At 54.9% G+C, this 17591-nt stretch overlaps 8 protein-coding genes across 8 annotated transcripts; 4 read left to right on the forward strand and 4 right to left on the reverse strand.

Annotated features, from left to right (window-relative positions):
- Nucleotides 1-351: 351 nt before the first annotated feature.
- On the forward strand, nt 352-2572 carry M421DRAFT_68740 (eukaryotic peptide chain release factor GTP-binding subunit; the record flags this gene model as incomplete). Its single annotated transcript, XM_033596548.1, has 2 exons — nt 352-2450; nt 2506-2572. 2 exons carry the CDS (start codon nt 352-354, stop codon nt 2570-2572), a joined length of 2166 nt encoding a protein of 721 aa, XP_033446148.1.
- A 545-nt stretch (nt 2573-3117) lies between these two features.
- M421DRAFT_94286 (oxidoreductase) lies at nt 3118-4390 on the reverse strand (the record flags this gene model as incomplete). The annotated part of the gene is made up of 2 exons (XM_033598191.1): nt 3118-3902; nt 4114-4390. 2 exons carry the CDS (start codon nt 4388-4390, stop codon nt 3118-3120), a joined length of 1062 nt encoding a protein of 353 aa, XP_033446149.1.
- Nucleotides 4391-4640: 250 nt separating this feature from the next.
- On the forward strand, nt 4641-6202 carry M421DRAFT_423184 (Pkinase-domain-containing protein). Its single transcript, XM_033593380.1, has 4 exons — nt 4641-4847; nt 4915-5429; nt 5480-5643; nt 5692-6202. Exons 1-4 carry the CDS (start codon nt 4811-4813, stop codon nt 5936-5938), a joined length of 963 nt encoding a protein of 320 aa, XP_033446150.1. The 5' UTR covers nt 4641-4810; the 3' UTR covers nt 5939-6202.
- A 125-nt stretch (nt 6203-6327) lies between these two features.
- Nucleotides 6328-7785, forward strand: M421DRAFT_423185 (glycoside hydrolase family 18 protein). Its single transcript, XM_033593381.1, has 2 exons — nt 6328-6706; nt 6754-7785. Exons 1-2 carry the CDS (start codon nt 6374-6376, stop codon nt 7657-7659), a joined length of 1239 nt encoding a protein of 412 aa, XP_033446151.1. The 5' UTR covers nt 6328-6373; the 3' UTR covers nt 7660-7785.
- On the reverse strand, nt 7386-8311 carry M421DRAFT_423186 (uncharacterized protein). The gene is made up of 2 exons (XM_033593382.1): nt 7957-8311; nt 7386-7900 (listed from the first exon to the last, which is right to left on the reverse strand). Exons 1-2 carry the CDS (start codon nt 8178-8180, stop codon nt 7738-7740), a joined length of 387 nt encoding a protein of 128 aa, XP_033446152.1. The 5' UTR covers nt 8181-8311; the 3' UTR covers nt 7386-7737.
- A 593-nt stretch (nt 8312-8904) lies between these two features.
- M421DRAFT_94289 (carbon catabolite repression protein cred) lies at nt 8905-10862 on the reverse strand (the record flags this gene model as incomplete). The annotated part of the gene is made up of 4 exons (XM_033598192.1): nt 8905-10143; nt 10194-10524; nt 10584-10727; nt 10801-10862. The coding sequence occupies 4 exons, from the start codon at nt 10860-10862 to the stop codon at nt 8905-8907; spliced, it is 1776 nt and encodes a 591-aa protein (XP_033446153.1).
- Nucleotides 10863-12368: 1506 nt separating this feature from the next.
- Nucleotides 12369-15039, reverse strand: M421DRAFT_226630 (WD40 repeat-like protein). Its single transcript, XM_033588366.1, has 5 exons — nt 14848-15039; nt 14629-14756; nt 13027-14561; nt 12897-12972; nt 12369-12636 (listed from the first exon to the last, which is right to left on the reverse strand). Exons 1-5 carry the CDS (start codon nt 14850-14852, stop codon nt 12539-12541), a joined length of 1842 nt encoding a protein of 613 aa, XP_033446154.1. The 5' UTR covers nt 14853-15039; the 3' UTR covers nt 12369-12538.
- Nucleotides 15040-15300: 261 nt separating this feature from the next.
- M421DRAFT_423188 (mitochondrial Rho GTPase) lies at nt 15301-17540 on the forward strand. The gene is made up of 3 exons (XM_033593383.1): nt 15301-15424; nt 15511-17228; nt 17289-17540. Exons 1-3 carry the CDS (start codon nt 15415-15417, stop codon nt 17442-17444), a joined length of 1884 nt encoding a protein of 627 aa, XP_033446155.1. The 5' UTR covers nt 15301-15414; the 3' UTR covers nt 17445-17540.
- The last annotated feature ends 51 nt before the right edge of the window (nt 17541-17591 follow it).

Raw genomic sequence — 17591 nt, forward strand, 5'->3', positions numbered from 1 at the left:
AGTAAAACAATAAGCAAACCAGGTAGCAGTAAAGGAGCGTAGTTGACGCTAGGACATCGTGGTGAGTCGCGTTGACTGTTTGTTTGCCAGGATACCCCCTGGCCAATCGCTGTCAGGCAACGAGTTTGGTGGGTGAAATGCGAAATGCGAAATGCCCCGCCACGTCGAATGGGCAGCAGCGGCCCGCACTTTCCTACTTTTCCGTGAACAACGACGCCCCACGGCCTGGCACAGCAAGACCCAAAGTCATTCTTTAGGGCCAGCAGCTACTGCACGAACGCATCGTCAACTCCACGAAAACGTCCAGAACTCAAATTCACCAAACGATCGCACAGCGACCCCGCATTCGACATGGCTGAGAACTGGGAGGAGGAGGAGGAGCGGCTCGCGCAGCAGACCGGCGGCATCAACCTCAACCAGCAGCAACAGCAGCAGCCCCAGGCTTTCGTGCCTGGCGCGACCTCATTCACACCCGGCGCATCGACTTTCGTCCCCGGACAAGCATACGGGCAGTACCAGCAGGGCTTCGGGCAGTACCAGCAGTACGGAGGATACAACCAGCAGTACGGCGGCCAGTACGGCGGCTACCAGCAGCAGCAGCAGGGCGGATACCCCAACTACAGCCAGAGCCAAGGGCAGGGCCAAGGGCAGGGTGGCTACCCCAACTACGGACAGCAGGGCGGATACGGTCAGCAGCAGGGCGGATACCAGCAGCAGAACTACCAGCAGCAGCAGCAGCAGCAGGCGCCCGTGAAGATCGCCAAGCGTGGCGAGGCTGACCAGGCTGCTGAGCCCAAGAAGGACGCAGCGCCCAAGGCCAAGGTCCTTTCCATCGGTGGCGATGCGCCCAAGCCCAAGACTCTCACTATCGGCGCAGATGCCGTTGCACCAAAGACCGAGAAGGTTGGCGGTACCAAAGTCCTCTCTCTAGGAGGCGCACCGCCCGCTGAAAAATCAATCAAGGAGACCCAGGACAAGAGCGCACCCGAGGCTGGAGCCAAGGTCGCTGCTAAGCAGGCCATCGAGAAGACCGGCGAGCCCACCAAGGCCACACCTGCCAGCTCCGGCCGCACATCACCAACCCCCGCATCTGGACGCAGCAGCCCCACACCAACAGCGAAGGAGAAGGCCATCCAGAAGGCCGCCGATGTCGAGAAGGAGGTTGAGGAGGTTGTCGATGAAGCCACGCTTGCCGAGATCTACGGCAAAGAGCACGTCAACATCATCTTCTTGGGTCACGTCGATGCCGGAAAGTCCACCCTTGGAGGCAGTATTCTTATCTCCACGGGTATGGTCGACGAGCGAACACTCGACAAGTACAAGCGTGAAGCCAAGGATGCTGGTCGTGAAACCTGGTACATCTCGTGGGCTCTCGACCTGAATAAGGAGGAGCGTCAGCAGGGTAAGACAATCGAGGTCGGTCGCGGATTCTTTGAGACGGAGAAACGCCGCTATTCTATCCTGGACGCGCCTGGCCACAAGACATATGTACCCAACATGATTGGAGGAGCTTCGCAGGCTGATGTCGGTCTTCTCGTTATTTCAGCACGTAAGGGAGAGTACGAGACAGGTTTCGAGAAGGGTGGTCAGACACGAGAGCACGCTATGCTGGCCAAGACTCAGGGTGTTAACAAGCTCGTCATTGTTGTCAACAAGATGGATGACCCTACAGTCGAGTGGTCCGAGGACCGATTCAAGGAGTGCACAAGTAAGGTCGTTCTCTTCCTGAAGGGTCTTGGATACAACCCCAAGACCGACATCTTCATGATGCCCGTCAGTGCGCAGACATTCACTGGTATCAAGGACCGCATCCCCAAGGAGAAGGCACCCTGGTACGACGGCCCATCCCTGCTCGAGTACCTCGACGACATGCAGGCATTGGAGCGCAAGATCAATGCTCCCTTCATGATGCCCATTGCTGCCAAGTACAAGGACATGGGTACCATGATTGAGGGCAAGATCGAGTCTGGTATCATCAAGAAGGAGCAGAAGTACCTCATGATGCCTAACAAGGAGATGATTCATATCTCTGCCCTGTATGGAGAGCAGGAAGACGAGATTCCCGGTGCCACATGCGGTGACCAAATCCGTGTCCGTCTCCGAGGTGTCGAAGAGGAGGATATTCTTCCTGGCTACGTTCTCTGCTCGCCAAAGCGCCCCGTCCACTGCGTTTCCACATTCGAGGCCCAAATCGTACTGCTCGATATCAAGTCTATCTTCACAGCCGGTTTCAACTGCGTACTGCACGTCCACGCCGCACAGGAAGAGGTCACCATCTCGGCGCTGCTGCATAAGCTCGAGAAAGGCACTGGCCGCAAGTCCAAGAAGGCACCCGGGTTCGCCACAAAGGGTATGAGCATTATTGCACGAGTGGAGGTCACAGGCACAGCTGGATCGATTTGCGTGGAGCGCTTCGAGGATTACCCCCAGCTTGGTCGTTTCACACTGAGGTATGTTCTCGCGCCCCGATACGCATACGAAGGACAACTGCTAATACTAGCACAGAGACCAAGGTCAGACTATTGCTATTGGAAAGATCACCAAGCTTATCACGGCCGAGAACGCTGCTTAGGTTGCCGCAACCAAGACGTTTGCAGTTTGCAGCGGTCAGGTCACCATCTAGACGATGCATACGTTAGCGGAGGATTGCAACATAGATCAAAAGTGAAATCGCACATATTGAACACCATGAATTTTTCCATCCTGTTTTCGTTATCCAGCACCCGGCGATGTTGATTCAGCATTCAGGCACACCACTATATCCGCGGGAATACGCCTTTGAGACAAGCCTTTTAGTGCTGCAACTCACAACAACCTTATTCAACCTGCCGTTTCGGGAAGGACCGAGTGAGGCGAGATCTCGGCGCAGCTTTCATTTCAGGATATCCGCAAAACAGCATCCTCACTTCACGCTTCACACTGGCAGCATGGCTCTCCAGACCTCAAGCTGCACGGGATGACGTCACACTCTGATCAGCCATTTTCGGTCCATTCGCGCAGCAAGACAGCATCAACGGATCACGCAGCTCTATGCATCAGATAGATCCATAATTAACCATAATTCAGACTTGGGTGACATGCTTCTTGGATCTTTTCTTTTCTTTTCAGGTTACCAACTCAATCCCACATCTGCCGTACATTCAAGTTCACCCTTTTCCCACTCATCCAACCCCGCCACTCCTTAAACTCTTCCTTTCCGTCTTCCGCCGGCCAATCTGCCAAATACTGTGGACAAGTACCCTTGACAATCTGCGGTACACCATGCCACGCAAACCTACTGGGTCCAGACATATACAGCGCGCTCCCACTCCTCAGTCTCAGCGTGACGGTCTTCTCGCCCACCTCCTTCTCCCCGCTTTCCTTCCAATCTGACGTTGATGTGGATACTCCAATGACAAACACAGCATCGCACCCCAGACTCACACTCACGAGCCCCGTGCCACTCGTCTCCGCCACGTCTCTATGGACACTCAGCGTATCCCCGGGACTGTACAAGTTGACGATCGCGGCTTCTGCTTTTGTCGATGTCCATATCGACTCGAGCAGGGTCTTGATGTCGGCCGGGAAGGGCGGCGGGTTTGTTGGCGGGTATTCCTTTGCGGTCCAGTCATACTGGCCGCCCAGAGTAGTCCAGCGCATCTTCTTCCTCAGGAGTTTCGGCACGGTCAGGGGCTTATGAACTGAAGGGTCAAGAGGTGTGGCAATTGGGTCGGCGGAGGTGGGCGGATATGTGAAGAATGACCCGGGTGATGAGTCCGAGGCCGAAGCATTGGGATAAGAGAGATTGTAGTGTGTGTGTATGTTGGTAAGATGGGCCGGGTTGGAGAGGTCGCGGTGGAGAAGACGTGAGAGGAGGAGGCTTTGGATTGTGGGAGGCAGAAGATTGGGGACGATGTGAAGGCCTGCTTACCGTCAGGGCCAGGAAGCTGTAAGACGCAACATTGTATGAGTGAAGGGGAGTGAGGGAAAAGCCGAGCGGTTGAGAATTCAAAATGCTGCCAGTTGGCCATGTAATGATGCTTGAGAACAGAGAAAGAGGTACGACTGCAGTGACCGCTTATTTCATGCAATACTGACTAAAATACGCAGACGCTATAAGAAACGGTATCCTACCTGGCATGTCCGCATGTTCGTACACCGGTATCTTTGGTGGTAGGTCGGCGTACGCTTGCGCGTCTTGACCGCTAAATGCCCAAAAAGCAGCGGTCAAGTCATGACCACTCCACTCTTCGACTATGCGAACTTTGTCCTTGGCTGACGTATTAAGGCTGTCTGGCAGGTCTACAATGTCTAGATCCCGCTCTAGATTCTTTGGTCTCATCTTTTGGTACTTCTTGTACACATCTTTGATGCTCTCTGGTGGTCGTTGGTAAGGGTCCAGATGCTCCATCTCCTGCAGGCAACTCGAGTACGCTCTGTAAAGTCGTATGAGCGCTAGTATTTCGTGTTCCGTTGCTGTGTGCGATTGTCTGGTTCGAACTTCGTCGCGTCTTCGTGATGTAAAAGGCCAAGGAGTGTGACGCGAAAGTGTCAGGGTTTGATTGCGGGCGCGTTCGTGGCTTGTGCCGCTTCCCTCGCTAGGCTTAGTCTGTTTACACCCTTTCTTTCATGCATAACATCTGGACTCCCCGCCTTGCTAGCATCCGCAATCGACAACTCACTAACCTGCAGGTACGCCCGCTCTCATCTGACCTCGAAGCGGAACCATCTTGTCGCCTGCTTCGGCACCACACAAATCGACACTCGAAGCTTTACCGCGACACAAACCGGACCGCCTACCGTCTGAAAGCCTCTGTGCGTTGCCGTTGCTATGGAGAACTACCAGAAGCTGGAGAAGGTGGGAGAGGGTAAGAGATATCTTGCAGCAGCTGCACTGCTGATCAACGCTCTGAATCCGCGACTAATGGCGACCAGGAACTTATGGAGTTGTCTACAAGGCCCGCGACCTCACGACCAAAGACCAGCGTATCGTCGCGCTCAAGAAGATCCGCCTCGAAGCAGAAGATGAGGGCGTCCCCTCGACCGCCATCCGCGAGATCTCGCTGCTCAAGGAGATGAACGACCCCAACATCGTCCGCCTGCTGAACATCGTGCACGCCGACGGCCATAAGCTCTACCTCGTCTTTGAGTTTCTCGACCTGGACCTGAAGAAGTACATGGAGGCGCTGCCGGTCAGCGAGGGTGGACGCGGCAAGGCGCTGCCGGAGGGCTCTGGACTAGCTGGCCAGAAGCTGGGCATGGACTCGAACATGGTCAAGAAGTTCATGATGCAGCTCTGCCAGGGTGTGCGCTACTGCCACGCCCACCGCGTTCTGCACCGCGATCTGAAGCCCCAGAACTTGTTGATCGACAAGGATTGCAATCTCAAGCTTGCTGATTTCGGTCTTGCCCGCGCTTTCGGTGTGCCGCTAAGGACATATACCCACGAGGTGAGGATGCCAGGAAAATGAGGAGATATCCTTGGCTGACATATCGACAGGTCGTGACACTTTGGTACCGTTCACCAGAGATTTTGCTTGGTGGGCGACAGTACTCGACTGGCGTCGACATGTGGTCTGTTGGCTGCATCTTCGCGGAGATGTGCACACGCAAACCTTTGTTCCCCGGTGACTCTGAGATTGACGAGATCTTCAAGATCTTCCGGTACGTGCCAGCTCTCATTCACTGAAGATTCTCTCTGATAACCCGAAGCATTCTTGGTACACCCAGCGAGCAGGACTGGCCCGGCGTCACATCGTTCCCCGACTTCAAGCCCTCATTCCCCAAGTGGAACCGCACAGATATCGCAGCCATCGTAACCACCCTCGATGACATTGGCCTTGACCTTCTCGACGCGCTCCTTGTTTACGATCCTGCTGGCCGTATCTCAGCCAAGCAGACCGTCATCCACCCCTACTTCACGGGGACGTCAATTGGCTACAGCAACGGCTATCACTAAGCTGACTGATGTCCGGAAGATGTTACGACTGTTACGGAATTTGATGGAAGCATATTTGGTGCTGACCAAAGCGGAAATGCCCCGCGCACCAGTGTTTAGATACGACGTGTCTTGAATACGAAGGATAATGCTGCAGAGGATACAGTGTTGGCGTTTGGGTTGCATTTTACTAGACTGCATCGAAGCTGCGGTTCACGAACAGGATTATAACGAAAATATTTTCAAATAGTACACGGCGCATTACCACGAAAACGGAGTGTTCGGTGGAACTTGATCGAAACATCGTGAGATCTCTTGGTGTTGATGATTGACGTATGGGACCCCACTTTCAGCCCTACGTTGAGGGGCAGCGACGCAGGGACGGGCCGTCAGTAACACCAGTAACACCCGCCGTCATGGAGTGCTCCATCTCTCATCTTCGGATGCGGTCGAACCATGACTTCATCTTCTCCAAAGCTTCTACCGCCAACGATAGGTCCTCGACTAATCGTCTACCACCAAACAATCCATGACCCGCAGGGCAACTGTAATTCGCTGCTGCCATTACTGACCAACAACACCGGCGTTACGCATGTCATCATTGGGGCGATACACATCAATGATGGGCCCGGCAACATTACTCTGAATGATCACCGTCCCGATGACAAGCGATTCGATCAGCTATGGGGTGAAGTAAGCTGGCTGCAAGGCAGTGGTGTGAAGGTGTTGGGCATGCTCGGCGGCGCGGCAAAGGGATCCTTCGAACGACTTGGTGAAGACGACGAGAGCGTGCGTACTATTGACATCGTCTAGCTTTTCATACTGATCAAGGGCAGTTTGAAGCACACTACATCCCCCTCCACGCCATAATCACAGTCCACAAGCTCGACGGCCTCGACCTCGACATCGAGGAGCAGATCCCCCTCGCAACAGCAACACGCCTGATCGCCCGTCTTCGCGCTGATTTTGGTCCTCAGTTCCTGATCACCCTCGCGCCCGTCGCCACAGCACTCATTCCAGATCCAAACATCCCACCGCATCTCCGACCGCCACGTCCTATGCTAGCCAGCGGGCCCAGTCCGAATCCTTTGCATCCAACATTGCCGCACTTGAGTGGCTTCTCGTACCCCGAGCTCGAGTGCAGTGTCTATGGAAGGGAGATAGCATGGTATAATACGCAATTCTACTGTGGATGGGGTGACGCAGGAACAACAGCGTGGTACGACGCCATCGTCGCCGCAGGCTGGAAGCCTGAGAAAGTCGTGCTGGGTGTCGTCACAAATCCTGGCAATGGTGCAGGCCACGTTCCCGTTAGGAATTTGCGCAATGTTTGCGCGCTCCTGAGAGAGAAGTACAAGAATGTTGGCACTGGGTTTGGTGGTGTTATGGGTTGGGAGTACTTCAATTGCGGTGAGCACGAAGAGGACCTTGTGCATGTGTCTGAACTTGAATTGAACAATGAGACGGTGCAGGCCGGGTGGGTTTCGGCGTTGGGTAGAGTGTTGAGGACGGAGGAGCCGCAGCATCTGCAGACGAGTAGGCCACCGTTGGGCGTCACAGCGGAGCAGATCAGGCAGATGGTGACAAGTCTTCCGGAAGCAAGAGCTAGCTGGCCAGAAGAAGAGGTGCAGAAGTTGGTCGTGCTTGGATTTGCACGACGAGAGGCGCTTGCGGCGCTGAACGCCACTGATGGGAATGTGGAGATGGCTGCTGGGTTTCTGTTCGAGCATTACCCGCAGTAACCATAGTTAACTGCAGGTGCGGCTGCAACAGCACTGGTACACTTCGAGCGTTTCTGTTTTTCTAGCGGGTTTCTCTTCTTACGCGTTGACAAATTCACCTAACTTCTTATCATCATTCACTTCGTCTTCCACCAGCTTCCCCGTCGCCCTGATTTCACCATCAACCCTTTGATACCTCACCAACTGCGGAACAGCCTTGACCTCCCACTTCGTCCTATACACGTTTCCCAGGTCTTTCCATCTATCACGCACAATCAGTACACCGCAGACACTCCACACTAACGGAAGTATACTTACTCAGGTTTTTGTCCCACATGAACGTAGAGTAAATGTGGTGCATCTTCGCTCGAGAACGCTTTCTGGAGTCGTGGCAACGCAGCTCGTACGTCTGGACACCATGACTGCTTCGTCACTGGATCCGTACCGGCAATAAATGCGACGTAGAGTTTCGCGTTGGCAGTTTCGGGGACAGGCAGGTCATGCGCTGTGGAAGGGACTTGGTAGTGGTCCTGGACCGGCATTTCGTTTGGTGTATGCGATTGGTGGGAGCCGTTGCTGACTGATCTTCAAACGGGATCTTGAATTGTGCGCGATCTCAATCAATGAGGCGTTGTGTTGCATATGAGAAGCGCTGTTCCTTCTTGTTCCTGCGCAAGCGCGAATGCGGGGCAGATGCAACTTCCATACGTGTCAGTTCCCTGCACACCTTCCCCATGAGTACAACGGCCTGACTGTTACGCGCTTTCCGTTGCTTACGCTCTATAGAGCGTAGCCTCGGGAGATCACTGTGGGCCATCAATGTCTCGGTGGCATGAGCGCACACTCACGACGTCTTGCTATGTCAAACTCCATGCAAGATCGTACTTCTGAGTTTGGCGAATGCGCCAACGTTCTGCTTCCGACTTCCCTATGAGAACAGCTACACAGCTAATTGATGTGCCGATAAGGACCTCGAGAGGCCACAAACACTCAAGCACCTGTTAAAGTTGGCGAGTTCACTGCACATACCACGATAAGCACAGAGACACACTCATTTCGGTGAAACGATTTGTTTGAAGTGCAAAGAGCAGAGTATGCCATTCCCCGTCCAATCCCACCAACGCCGAAATCTAAGGATATCACTTCCCACCCAACCCGTCATTATCTATCAAGCCATATCCGGCTCGCTCTAAATCGTCTATGGTGCCAATAATCCCGCAACCTGAACGCCATTACCATGCAAAATTCCGCGCCCACGCCAGCCCACTAGTGCTGGGCGATTTCTCCGCTTTGCCTCGGAGACTCTCTCCGACTGTTGATCTGTGTATTCCTGAACGTCTCTTCGTTTAACGTGTCCAGACTGCGTGCGGGGCTCGGTGTTGTGCCCCTGCTGCCGCGACTCCGAACGGGGCTACCGGGTCGTGATGTCGCGACATCGTAGCTAGGGAGCGAGACTTCCATCGGCGTGTACGACGCTGGTGTGCGAACTGCGGTGTTGTAGCTTGGTGTTCGTGCGAGCGCGGACATATCGTAGTCGTTGGCGGGAATGTCGAAGTATGATGGCTCAACGCCGTTCTGCGGTGTGCGGTGGTGCGGGGTGCTCTGGCCGGAGGAGTGGTTCGAAGACTGCGGACCCGAGTGGTCGCCGTTCGAGTCCTGGCGCGAGGGGTGAAAACGAGAGTGGCGATCGTTGTGAGACATGTTGAGGTTCGCGAGACGGTGCTGCAGAGCGATTGTGGAAACACCTGGCCCGTCTTGCTGGTGGGCAACTGCGTCTAATGACAAGTCCTCTGTCGAACCACGTCGGCTCTGTGCAAAGAAAGGCGTATTTGCGCCACTGTTCATTGTGCTGCGCCAGCCACCGGGCGTCATGAATCCAGAAGGATCGATGTCGTTGTACAGCTCATCAAGCTGGTGGAGGCCATATGTTGGGGGCGCGTTCTGGTTGACCTCGTCCGCGATCGCCTGTTGTGCCAGAAGACTGTTGTCTACTACTACACTTTGGTCCTCATTCGGCGGGAGGTTGGGTGAGATGAACAGGTGGACGTGATTTTTTACCAACAGCTGACTGGTGTGACCTTCGGGGTTCTTGAGATTGACGTAAAGCCTCAGCTTATGCGACAAGCGGATATTCTCTGTATCCACAGACTGCCTGCAGTGCTTCAGGGACTTGGGAAGATCCAACGACATCGAGAAACGGTGAGACTCGTCGAAAAGCGCATCGGCGTCGTCAACGTCGGCGGGTACAAGATGTGCGGAGTTGGAGGGCAAGTCTGCCTCCTTGGTGGCAACCTGTACATCAGTTTGGTGGCTTATCCTCCTGCCAGCGTACTCTGCGAAGAGTTGCCGTGATTCGATCAGCTCCATCTTGATCGTCGTGATCTCGACGCCCTTTCTAAGGGGTATTAATACGAAGTCGGCAGCGATTTGTGTGCCGATGATGTAGTTCTTCTGGGGAACTGTGATCTTGTAGGCAATCTTGTTCGCCCAGATATCTTCGTTGATCTGCATCGATCGTCAGCAGAGTGTCCTCGCAATGATCCGGCGCAACGCACCTGCTCCATTGGCATAGATTCGAGCATGTCGCGGCCCAGGGTGCGAATGACGCGGATATGCGACGAGGCAGAGAGCTGCTTGCTCATGTACCCGCGATCGACGGTCGCCTTCAGATCGTACACGATCCAATTTGTCGGCAGCCCCTCCACGCTCTGGTCGAGGTTGCTTGGCATGTTGAACTTGAAGTCCCACTCATGGTGGCCGGCGTTGATCTTGTGCGCTTTCGCGTTCTTGTCTGAGCAGGAGACAGGGAAGAGTGTGAGGGTGTCGACGAGGAAGTTTGTCTTGTGCGTGATCGGCTGCGGGCTAACGGTGTTGGCCAAGTGCCATCTGTCGCGGGGTATCAGTCTGCGCTCTGCAGTCACTCCAATGGGCGGGGGCTGCCGTACGAGACTTTGCGCGTCGCCGTCAGTGTGATGCGAACGCTACGCACCGAGATTGACTCGGGGTTGTGCAGGACCAGCTTGCCCTTGAGCTCTGCATCGTGCGATTCCGAGGGCTCGCCGTAGAACACCACAAACGGAGAGTCAGGCCTGTGCAACGTTAGCAGCCATATATGCCTTGCTTGCCTGCCTGCCTCTGCAGTGCGACTGCATTCGCACGTACTTGATCTCCAGCACGGGCGTGTGATCCCTCCCACCAAAGATTCCGGCACCGGGGCGAGGCATGATGTAATGAGGGACAAGATCCGGAAAATCACCAGGAGTCCAATCTCATAACACTCGGCTTTTCAGGTCTGAGCGCTATGAATATGCGCAGGAGATCGCTCCAACTTCCACAAGGTAAAATGTCAGGCGCAACGAGAGAAGGTTGGCGTAAAAATGACTGGTATGGATGGTCCTATCCAGATCAGTGGTCCGTAGTAGTGAGTGGTGGCTGAGCGTTTGCGTCTTGCGTGCGATACGGGCGGGTTTCTAAACAACCAACAATGCCTTGTGATGACGATCGAGCTGACTTTGCGAGCCAGCCGCGTGTGAGCCGCCTTCTTCTACATATACAGCAACCGGCGTGGGATGCTCGTCGCCGCTGCGGGCAAGGGCGGCCTGCATGGGCCCCAGCACCACCCTTGCACGTCCTCTCTGAGCGCGCCGCAATCCACTGCGCAGGGTAGGCTACCAGAGTGGATACCGTTGCTCGCATCATTGCCTTCGCTAGCGCCCTCTGCAATCTGCGCTCTGGGCGTCTTGCTTGTCTTCGGATATTGTTTTTTTCTGGCGCGACGGGTCCACTGAAGAGAAGGTGGGCCGATAGCCTTCCGCGAACGGCACGACCTCTGACACATGCTTGCTGCAGTGCTGCTGAGTGAGATAGGGGAAGCCATCATTGAGGTAACCAAGAGTCACGACTTTGCTACTCAGCACTGCCTGTGCAGATAGCATTCTGCTAGACCGTTTTGCTAGACCATTCTGCTAGACCATTCAACACCTGAGGCAGCTTCACGGTGCTCCGGTAGTGGTGGATCTACCCGCCTCGTCTCTAGAACAGAACTTCATGAATCAAGAAAATTGGCTTCAGCCTTCCCTTGTGCATGTTCATCAGCCACACACGCAGTCACGTCCGTACTGTCATCACGTATCAGCATATCAAGACTCCTGAGAGGTGTTCCAGATCACACCATTCGTCTCTGATGCGCATGCTATCCAGGTTAAGTGAGCATTCCTGTAACGGTAGTCCTTTGTCTAATGCAACGAAACATGCGCTTTCACAATCTGCATCTGTTTCCACTTCTGTTCATGCACAGTATGCGGTCAACGTCTCTACGGCCGCGGTACGGAAAATCTCTCGCTTGTTCGGGCAAGGAGCCGCACTGATCGACGTGCGACGCGCTGGTATCATTCCAGCTTCACATCGCGCACGGCAGCGGAATGCCGCAGTGGATACCTTTTCCACTGCGGTGCCCAAGAGCATGGCGCAATTAGACATCACAGCGATCGGGCTTCTCACCGAGGAGCACCATCGTAGCGATGAGTGTCGCACAGTCATCGAGAGATTAGTCGAGCATTAGGTTCTGACCATGTGTGTCGGACGCCATGTGATTGTGAGAGGTAGAGATAAGAGTAATATACAGCGCGCTGCATGCGCCACCGCCCCTGCATGTGCTGGTCTTTTGTACAGTCGTACGCCTGAGAGGATGCCACGCGCATGCACGACCCGTGTGGCGCGGTGAGTCCTGGTCGTGGGTGACGTGCGGTTCCAGAACGTGAGGACTCGGGCCTTCCCGGGAGGAAACGTTAAACAGCCATCCCTGCGAAACGCATGCAGGTGCTCGCAGAGCCTCATCGTAGCGCCCCATCGTCGCCAAAAGTCCGCCAATAAAGAAGCAGCTCCTACACGTGTTGTATGTCTATGAGATGCCAGCGCTTGAGCCTGTCTGTGAGCGCGTCCTCAAGCTGTCGTCCGTCGACGAGCCTTCCTTTGGTCGATCCCAAGTCCTGACGTGCCCTGCGAAACGTTCTGGTCAGCACAGTCCTGACTACGATCCACATCGAGGATCCTTATCAACTCGTATGAAGTTTTGCAACTCCCAACAGAAACACAGCGCACTCGCCGAGCGGGTCATGCACGGCGGCGGGTATTACTGCCCTAGCGTGATGGGTGCGGCGAACGAGCTTATCGCATAATTTTTAGACAGAAACGTGCTTCTGAGGTTGGGAGAGAAAATTTCTAGGCGATGAGTGGCGGTTGACGAGAATGAGACGTACCGTTCTTGCACGATGTTATTATGCAATCTTCCTCAAAGGCCAACCATGTGAGAGGATGTTCGTCGACTGATTTGGTCTGCGCAGCGTTAGCACTAGTTCGTCGTGACGTTGTTCGTGTTCTTTAACTCACCAACACCGGAGGCAGCATCGCGGTGCGTGCGCGGGGCTCTACGGGATGCACAACCTCATCGTCATCGAGTGCGCTCCCTGATGACAGATTGGAGTTCGATCTCATACGGCTGGCTGAACTCTCCGTTCGCGTGCGCTGAATGCTCGCCGACGCCATGCTGTTCCTTGGCCGTAATGAAGCAGCTCGTGGTCGATGCAGCATCCCTACACTGAAATCCCACAACAGCAACCTGGTATCTTCTCCGACACTCCCTATCCGGTAACTGCGCTCATCACATCTCCACGGATCAAACTGCACGCCTGTGACCCAGGAGTTGTGTCCTTGGCAGCGCGCTACTAGCATACGGTCTTCCAGCGACCAAATTGAAACGAGGTCGTCTTGCCCTCCGGTAACGACATATCTGCCGTCAGGAGACCAGCACACGCACATCATGCCGCCATAGTAGCTCATATAGTGGTGGAGCAGCTTTTCCCGAAGGAAATCGATGATCCTGAACGAACCGTCTTCAGAGACAACGGCGAAATGGCGGCGATCTGGCGAAAACTCGAAAGCGTTTATCTTAGAACTGGACACGTGCCAGTACGAAACTGGGTTTGCCTTCTGGTTCTTCGACTGAATGGACTTTTTTACTGTCAGCCTGGTCTTTCGCTCCATGTCAGACATGCCCTCGTCAGGTGTCTGATCCTCGGGAACAAAGGCGACGTCCTCCTTCTCTTTGTCGTATACGATGAGACTTCCATCCATGTGTGCTGCCATGAATAAATTCTCGCTGTTTGGTATCCAGCGAATGTCAGATACTGCTGTTGGATTGATGATGCCGTTCTTGTTCAAACGAGAGTACTTCTGCGACATAGGCTCGTACCAGATGATGTCACCGGTCGAAAAGCCCATAACAATGTCGAGGTGATTCGGCCCCTTCGTGACCTGGTTGATGTCGTGACACAGCGCATGTGCCTTGGTGAACAGGATCTTGGTCAAATGCTCCTCCTTGGTCGGAGATGTCAGGTCCAGCCACTGCAGTGCGCGATTGATGTTGGCGAAAGCATAGAGGCCGTTGACGTTGTGTTCTTGCAGGCGCTTTGTGAGAGCTTCGTGTGGGATAACTCTGGACACGAACGACGAGTTGCTCTTGACAATGTTGTTCTTGGGCTTGTTCCTCTTGCTGGGGTCCTTCGAGACCTTGCCGTTCACAACGGTCAAGGCTGCATTGCCTGCGCCAAACACGGGTGTCCGTAGACCATCCAGTGGCGCTGACACAAAGCCATTGACACCCTGCGAGTCAGTCTCGCTCGTGTGGCTATTGGAGTCGTGTTCGGCGATCGGCAGGACCTGCGACCGTGTGCTGTTCTTCGTGTCGAGTCGCTGGAGCAGTGTCGAGGACGGCTGGCGCGGCGCAAGAGCAACGAGTGACAGCTTGGTGCCCTGGGTGGGCGGCGTTACGTTGGTCGCAAGTGGGTTGGGATTGTGGACGGGCGCTTCAGATGGGTGCGGCGGCGGGGTGGCCAGATGGAGGTCGTCGCGAAGTACGTAGGTGCCTGTCATGTCGATCGTCAGCAGGAGCGTCCCGCGTGCCCTGCGCACACACACGCCGTCTTCACATACCCTCTCCCACGACCAATTGGTACTCGGGCCCCGTCGGGCGGGCGATGCTGTTGTTGGTCTCGATAAGCTGGCCTGGCGGTGCGCCGGGATAGCCGCCAACAGGGTACCTCGGGGGTGGAGGGAGCACGCTGGGATGCGCGGTCAGTCAAGCTTCGCGCTGCAGATGGTGGCATGATAGTGGTGGTGCTGCGATTGGTGGGCGGGCCTGGGCCTACTTACAACATGGCTGATGCAGTGCAAGGTACTGTGCGTTAATCACTGTACAGCGCGCGCAGACACAGGCATGACGAGGAGGGTGGGGCGATTGTGTATATGTCGGAGTATGAGGCCCCGTGTGCGCTGCGAACACCGGACGGCGCAGTCGACCGAAGCGTGGAGAATGCGGAGAAGGACGGCCTAGCATCGCATTTGGACGTGGCTTGCGTTGGATGCTTGGAGCGAGTTACGAGCGCGCGCTGCTGTCCTTGCGTCCACGCCCTCGGTGGAGGCGATCGGCATGGAAAGCGCATTCGAATTTCGAGGCAAGGCTGCGTCTTAGCAACGGCGAAGCTTGTCATCTCCATTCACCGTTCCAGGCGCCTGGCGCAATGCGGGGAGCTTAGGGGTTTGATCGGCCAAGACACGTGGACGAGCGCTCGATCGAATCATACATCACCGAGCGTAGTGTCACAGGCTGACAGCGTACCGGCATAGACCCGTCAAACTTCGATTGAAACAACAATTGCTTCTTCCCATTCTCCCTGCCAATCTCATCTGATGTGCAGTGAGCTGTGAACATGCTGAGAAATGGCCACCGGTATGTGGAGCTCCCTGCCCGAGCTGTCATGGTTGTTGATGCCGGTTGCTTGCCTGCCACGGCCGTTGACTAATGTGGCACCCCAGTCCGAATCTGTGTCTGCGGTGACGAGGGAGTCGGCAAGAGCTCCATCATCACCTCGCTCGTCAAGGATGTCTTCGTCACCGCCAAAATCCAACCCGTGCTCCCCCAAGTAACGCTGCCGCCTACGCTCGGGACGCCGGATAACGTCACCACCACCATCGTCGACACCTCCGCCCTGCCCCACGAACGACATGCTCTGCGCAAGGAGCTGCGCAAATCGAACGTCATACTGCTGGTGTACTCGGACCACTACAGCTATGAGAGGGTCGCGCTGTTCTGGATGCCGTACTTCCGCTCATTGGGTGTGAATGTACCGGTGGTGCTGTGTGCAAACAAAGCCGACCTAGCTTCGAATGGAACCACGTCGCAGGTGGTGGCAGAGGAGATGCTGCCAGTAATGAACGAGTTCAAAGAGATCGACTCGTGCATACGGACAAGCGCCAAAGAGCATGCAAACATCAACGAGGTCTTCTTCCTCTGCCAAAAAGCCGTCACACACCCAATAGCACCGCTATACGACTCAAAAGAGAATGCGCTCAAGCCTGCAGCCGTCTCTGCGTTGCAACGAGTGTTCCACCTCTGCGACACCGACAAGGATGGGTACTGGAACGACCAGGAGATACATGACTTCCAGATCAAGTGCTTCGAGAAGCCATTGGGCGAGGATGACCTCGCGAATATCAAGAAGTCGATGGAAAGATTTGCGCCAGGCGCTACTGGGGAGAATGGTATGGATGAGAAGGGTTTCCTGTTGTTGAACAAGATCTTTGCAGAGAAAGGCCGCCATGAGACCATCTGGATCATCCTGCGGAAGTTCCACTACACTGATAGTCTCAGTCTTCAGGATGCGTACTTGCGGCCGAAGTTCGAGGTCGCGCAGTTCTCGTCCGCAGAGCTCAGTCCAGCTGGATACCGGTTCTTTGTCGATCTGTTCTTGAAGTTTGACAAAGACAACGACGGTGGACTCAACGACCGCGAACTCTCGAATCTATTTGCGACAACACCCGGGATACCCATGTCTTGGACAGATTCAGCGTTCCCATCGTGTACGGTACGCAACGAAGCTGGCCACATCACACTCCAAGGTTGGCTCGCGCAATGGAGCATGACTACATTCGAGGAGCCAAAAACCACACTCGAGTACCTAGCATATCTTGGTTTCGAAAGCAATGATCGCAGTGGCACCACAAGTGCGCTGAAGCAGACAAAAGCAAGGAAGCGGAGGAATCGGCCGGCGCGAGTAGAGCGCAATGTCTTTCTATGCTACGTGGTTGGGTCAAGTGGCAGCGGAAAGAGCGCGTTGTTATCGTCGTTTCTGCAGCGGCCATTTACGCAAACCTATCATCCCACCATCAAACCTCGATCAGCAGTCAACAGCGTTGAACTCAAAGGTGGCAAACAATGCTACCTCATCCTCGAAGAACTCGGCGAGCTGGAGCCTGCGATCCTCGAAAACCAAGCCAAGCTCGACGCGTGTGACTTGGTGTGCTACACATATGACTCTTCTGACCCGGACAGCTTTGCGCATATTGTGGAGCTACGGAAGAAGTATCATCACCTGGATGCGCTGCCTGCAGTGTACACGGCTCTGAAGGCAGACCAGGACAAGACGATGCAACGATGCGAGCTGCAGCCTGACGAGTACACGAGCGCGTTGCGCATGGCACCGCCCCTGCATGTCAGTGCGACGTGGAGCAGCATATCGGAGCTGTTCGTTCACGTAGGTAGCCTCCCGTACCTCCTGTACCCCACGTGATGATTGCGAGCTGACCAAGTGCAGCTGGCTGAGTGCGCGACACATCCATCGACTGCGTTCCCAAAGAACGAAGACGAGGGTGGGTACGATAACATGAACTTGTATCTGGCGCTGGGCGCGGCTACGTGCGTCGTTGCGTCGGCGGTATTCGTCTGGAAGAGAAACAGCGCATCCTCATGATGATGATGATGATGATGATGATGAGGCTGCATGTGATGACGTTCAGGGGATGGTAAATAATCAATAATGCACTCCTTGTCGACGACAATAAACGCGACAATGATGCAATGTCTGTGCGACGTGCTCCTGAGTGCAGCTGGGTGATGA

Source organism: Didymella exigua (assembly GCF_010094145.1).
Source record: "Didymella exigua CBS 183.55 unplaced genomic scaffold M421scaffold_25, whole genome shotgun sequence".
NCBI classification, from domain to species: domain Eukaryota; kingdom Fungi; phylum Ascomycota; class Dothideomycetes; order Pleosporales; family Didymellaceae; genus Didymella; species Didymella exigua.

Excerpts from the sequence above, each read along its gene's own strand:
- M421DRAFT_226630 (XM_033588366.1), bottom strand. Across the intron at positions 12,973-13,026 it reads CGATGCTGCCTCCGGTGTTG|ACCAAATCAGTCGACGAACA; the intron begins GTGAGTTAAAGA and ends AACGCTGCGCAG. Across the intron at positions 12,637-12,896 it reads AATAACATCGTGCAAGAACG|GGCACGTCAGGACTTGGGAT; the intron begins GTACGTCTCATT and ends AACGTTTCGCAG.
- M421DRAFT_423184 (XM_033593380.1), top strand. The coding sequence starts at position 4,811 with ATGGAGAACTACCAGAAGCTGGAGAAGGTGGGAGAGG. Across the intron at positions 4,848-4,914 it reads GCTGGAGAAGGTGGGAGAGG|GAACTTATGGAGTTGTCTAC; the intron begins GTAAGAGATATC and ends AATGGCGACCAG. Across the intron at positions 5,430-5,479 it reads TAAGGACATATACCCACGAG|GTCGTGACACTTTGGTACCG; the intron begins GTGAGGATGCCA and ends ACATATCGACAG.
- M421DRAFT_423185 (XM_033593381.1), top strand. The coding sequence starts at position 6,374 with ATGACTTCATCTTCTCCAAAGCTTCTACCGCCAACGATAGGTCCTCGA. Across the intron at positions 6,707-6,753 it reads TTGGTGAAGACGACGAGAGC|TTTGAAGCACACTACATCCC; the intron begins GTGCGTACTATT and ends GATCAAGGGCAG.
- M421DRAFT_423186 (XM_033593382.1), bottom strand. The coding sequence starts at position 8,180 with ATGCCGGTCCAGGACCACTACCAAGTCCCTTCCACAGCGCATGACCTG. Across the intron at positions 7,901-7,956 it reads CATGTGGGACAAAAACCTGA|ATGGAAAGACCTGGGAAACG; the intron begins GTAAGTATACTT and ends TGTGCGTGATAG.
- M421DRAFT_423188 (XM_033593383.1), top strand. Across the intron at positions 17,229-17,288 it reads TATCGGAGCTGTTCGTTCAC|CTGGCTGAGTGCGCGACACA; the intron begins GTAGGTAGCCTC and ends GACCAAGTGCAG.